The sequence below is a fragment of the Daktulosphaira vitifoliae genome, unplaced genomic scaffold (assembly GCF_025091365.1).
Source record: "Daktulosphaira vitifoliae isolate Bord-2020 unplaced genomic scaffold, ASM2509136v1 Scaffold_470, whole genome shotgun sequence".
NCBI classification, from domain to species: Eukaryota; Metazoa; Arthropoda; class Insecta; order Hemiptera; family Phylloxeridae; genus Daktulosphaira; species Daktulosphaira vitifoliae.
Window position 1 is genome coordinate 2830 of NW_026100035.1, and position 3425 is coordinate 6254.

General features: G+C 25.7%; 1 protein-coding gene across 1 annotated transcript; it reads right to left on the bottom strand.

Moving 5' to 3' along the window:
* Positions 1-1348: 1348 nt before the first annotated feature.
* LOC126909503 (uncharacterized) lies at positions 1349-3004 on the bottom strand. Its single transcript, XM_050691935.1, has 3 exons — positions 2230-3004; positions 1589-1932; positions 1349-1527 (listed from the first exon to the last, which is right to left on the bottom strand). The coding sequence occupies exons 1-3, from the start codon at positions 2543-2545 to the stop codon at positions 1369-1371; spliced, it is 819 nt and encodes a 272-aa protein (XP_050547892.1). The 5' UTR covers positions 2546-3004; the 3' UTR covers positions 1349-1368.
* Positions 3005-3425: the final 421 nt, after the last annotated feature.

A 3425-nucleotide genomic window follows, 5' to 3' on the forward strand; every position in this document is an offset into this window, starting at 1 on the left:
GAAATGGACCGATTTACAAAAAAAGTATGTCGGATAAACGATATATATATAGTTTATTTAGAAACAAAATTTGTATTGATCCATACATTTTTCAAAAAGTTATAGTAATTTAAAGTTGAAAAAATAAAATATGAAATGGTAAATTTTAACACCAAAATTACATGTTTTTATCTACGGCAACCATTTTTACATAGAAGATTAGACGTCGGGATAAATTTTTTTTTAACTTATATTACATAACATTAGCTTTATTTTAGAATATGTTTGAAGCTCGGAGTATTTCCGGAACATTTTCAAAAGATAAGTTGAAAAAGTTAAATCTTTGTGCAGAAGTTACTATTTTGAGTACCCCCTGTGGGCAGATAAAGGGTCAGATTTTCAAAAAATTTATATCAATTAGTAACGATACTAATAATATTTTTATTATCAGATTTGATTAAATAAAAAAATTTTTTTTATTAAATTTTCTTTGAATTACTTGTCTTTCATTCAAGGGAATTGAGAAATAATGATTTATGTATACATAAAGCAAACCGTCCAATACATTGCTTGTCTATTTATTCATTTTTACGTACGTTTTCAATTTAAAGCGTTTGCACCTTAAATAAAAATTTTTTTTTTTCATCTTCTTTGAACTTAAAAGAATAGTTACTCACTGAGAATTTAATAGAAACAATTTTTTTTTTTAATCTGATAGTAAAATATCTCCTCAACATCGCATCAAAGAACAAAAAAAGATTAGTTATTATACTTTAAAAATCGTGGTAGTTTTATTATATTTTAGTATGACAGTTAAGAGAGACAAAAATAATTGAATTAAAAAAAAAACTTTTTTATAGAAATGTGTTCTCAATATTGCTACATATTAAGCATATTAAGAATTTTTATCACTGGAACAAAATATTTGTTAGCTTGATAAAATTTGATTGAACTAACAACAATTTTTGTTAAACCATCAAAAAATTATTGTCTGCTGTATATTAACAATAAATTTGTTGATTTTACTAAGATTTATTTTTCAGTGATAAAATAATCTTTTGCTTAGTAGTCAAAAATTTTACATTGTATTCTTATAACTTTTGAAAAAGAAACATTAAATTGAAGATTATTTGTTAATTACCAAAATAATTAATATTCATTTAAATCTGTATTTAAATTATCAATTAAGAATACTTAAAATAAATGTTTATGAACACAATCTATCACCAACAAGAGTTAAAGTAATTTCATGCTAATTATTTTCCTGATTATAACATATTGTAATATAACAGATTATTTCCGTTCTNTATTAGTTCAAACATGGTTTTATAAGTATAAATTACTAGAATAATTAAATAAATTCCAAAAATCAACAATTAAATAAACTATTTAATTAAAATTATTTTTATTACATTTAAGAATCATAATTTTTTCAAAATTATCATCAGTCATATTAGTTCGTCGCTTTGTCATGGTAGCACCACCAATGCTAAAGACTCTTTCGACAGATGCGCTACTTGGTAAGGGTGTATTATACTTTCTGAACACCTAGGCAATAAGTTCAAGCTATACAATATGCAAAACCAATGTGTTTAGAATTTTTACTTACTGACTTAACAGTTGGTAATGAATTTAAACATTCCAAATTTTTATTAGGCGATACTCCCAAATATTGGTCAATTTCTATGTTTAGAGTTTTGTTATCTTCCGATGAACTTTTAGACCAAGAGTTGAAAAAATCATCATCTGGTGATGATCTATCCTTTTTAAATTCATCATCTGATGATGATCTATCCTCTTTATATTCTTCTGTACATGCATTTTTGAAATATTCAATTGCCAGTTGTTTTTTGACATCATTTTTTATCCATGCTGTTTTGAATTTAGGATGACTAATAGCTGCTATAGTTAAGAACTTGTCATTAAATACATTTTCAAATCTGGCTTTAATACCTTATCAAATAGAATTTGAATTATTAAATATACTAACATAAGTAAAATTAAAACTATATTAATAATATTTTTAATAAAGTTTTAATTTTACTTGATTAATTAGCCATAAGTGATCAATTTTGATTAAATACTAACATATATTAATGTCATTAAAAATTCAGCTCAAAAATTATTTCTATACTTAACAATGAATGTTCATGTATAGTTTTTATGTAGAAAATTATGGTTTTTTGACCAAAATATACCATGCACCTACATTTTATGTATATTACTGGATATTGTGTTAAAATATATTACCATTTAATATAGAATTTACAAGTGGCTTAATTTTCATAGAAATTGAACTGTCTAGATTAAACAATGTATATTTATGTATAAGTTCTTCAACTGTAGGTATAAGATAGCCAAAATACATAGATTTTTCACTTTGGAGTAAATCTAAACTACATGCAATTGGTTCCATAACCATATGGTACTCCTCTAAAAATTCAATGTCACTTCTTACAAACCTTAAATTGATAAAATAATTATTAATACGAAACAAGTAATTATTCCAAAAAAATAGATATAGATATAGATCCAGATAGATGGCCAGATAGCCTTCAGCTGCCATTGAGTTCTCATGTCTCGTGTCACGCTCCCGCTATTAATATATATTTTTATACGTCACATTTTGTGTTCTTTTTCCAAACTTACACCGTTCGATAGCCCGAATTACAGAGATCGCGTTACTGCATCAAACTCACAACATCGTGTGATCCTACGGGATCAAGGTAAGAAATTATCATAAACTTAATTGCTGAAAAATGTCTAACCGCAGTAAGACACCACCGTCATCTCAAACCAATACTCCGATAACGCCTATTACTATTATCAACCGTAGCCAAGTAGTTAACAAAAACGAAACACATAAATCAGATAACGTTGACGATTCTGACGACGTGTGGATTACAGTTCTATCGTCGAACAAAAGACCTCACACACAATCACCTGGTTCCTCTCCGATATCTAAACATGGCCCATGTAATAACAACAATAGGAGACTATCAAATCGATATAGTCCACTACAAATCAATAACGATGAAATCGNACTGTTGGAGTATTTTTAAAATTACAGTATTTTCATAAAAATTTTAACTAAAAAACAATATTTTTTTTATTTTAAAAACTTAATAAACATATTCTATGACCCAAATTTTTTCATTATTTATTTAATAATCAAAATTAGTTACTGCTGTTGCAATTAAATTGAGTGTGTGAGCTGAACATCTATGATGCTTTGGTAATATGTAAGGCAACTCAAAATTATTTTCATTTTCCATATCAAATACATTAATAATTTCAGTTGTATCATCATCTATTTCAGACAAATTACTGGGTGAATCAATTAGACTCTTAGCATCCTTTTCATCCAAAATATGATTAAATTCTCTATATTTATTTAATTATTAAAATTTATAAGAAAATAATTTTTTTTTAAATTTTATGATACC

Bases quoted from the DNA above. Each gene is read 5' to 3' on its own strand.
- LOC126909503 (XM_050691935.1), bottom strand. From the start codon at position 2,545: ATGGCAGCTGAAGGCTATCTGGCCATCTATCTGGATCTATATCTATAT. The intron at 1,933-2,229 runs GTAATATATTTT...CTATTTGATAAG, and splicing joins TGTAAATTCTATATTAAATG to GTATTAAAGCCAGATTTGAA. The intron at 1,528-1,588 runs GTAAGTAAAAAT...CTTATTGCCTAG, and splicing joins CATTACCAACTGTTAAGTCA to GTGTTCAGAAAGTATAATAC.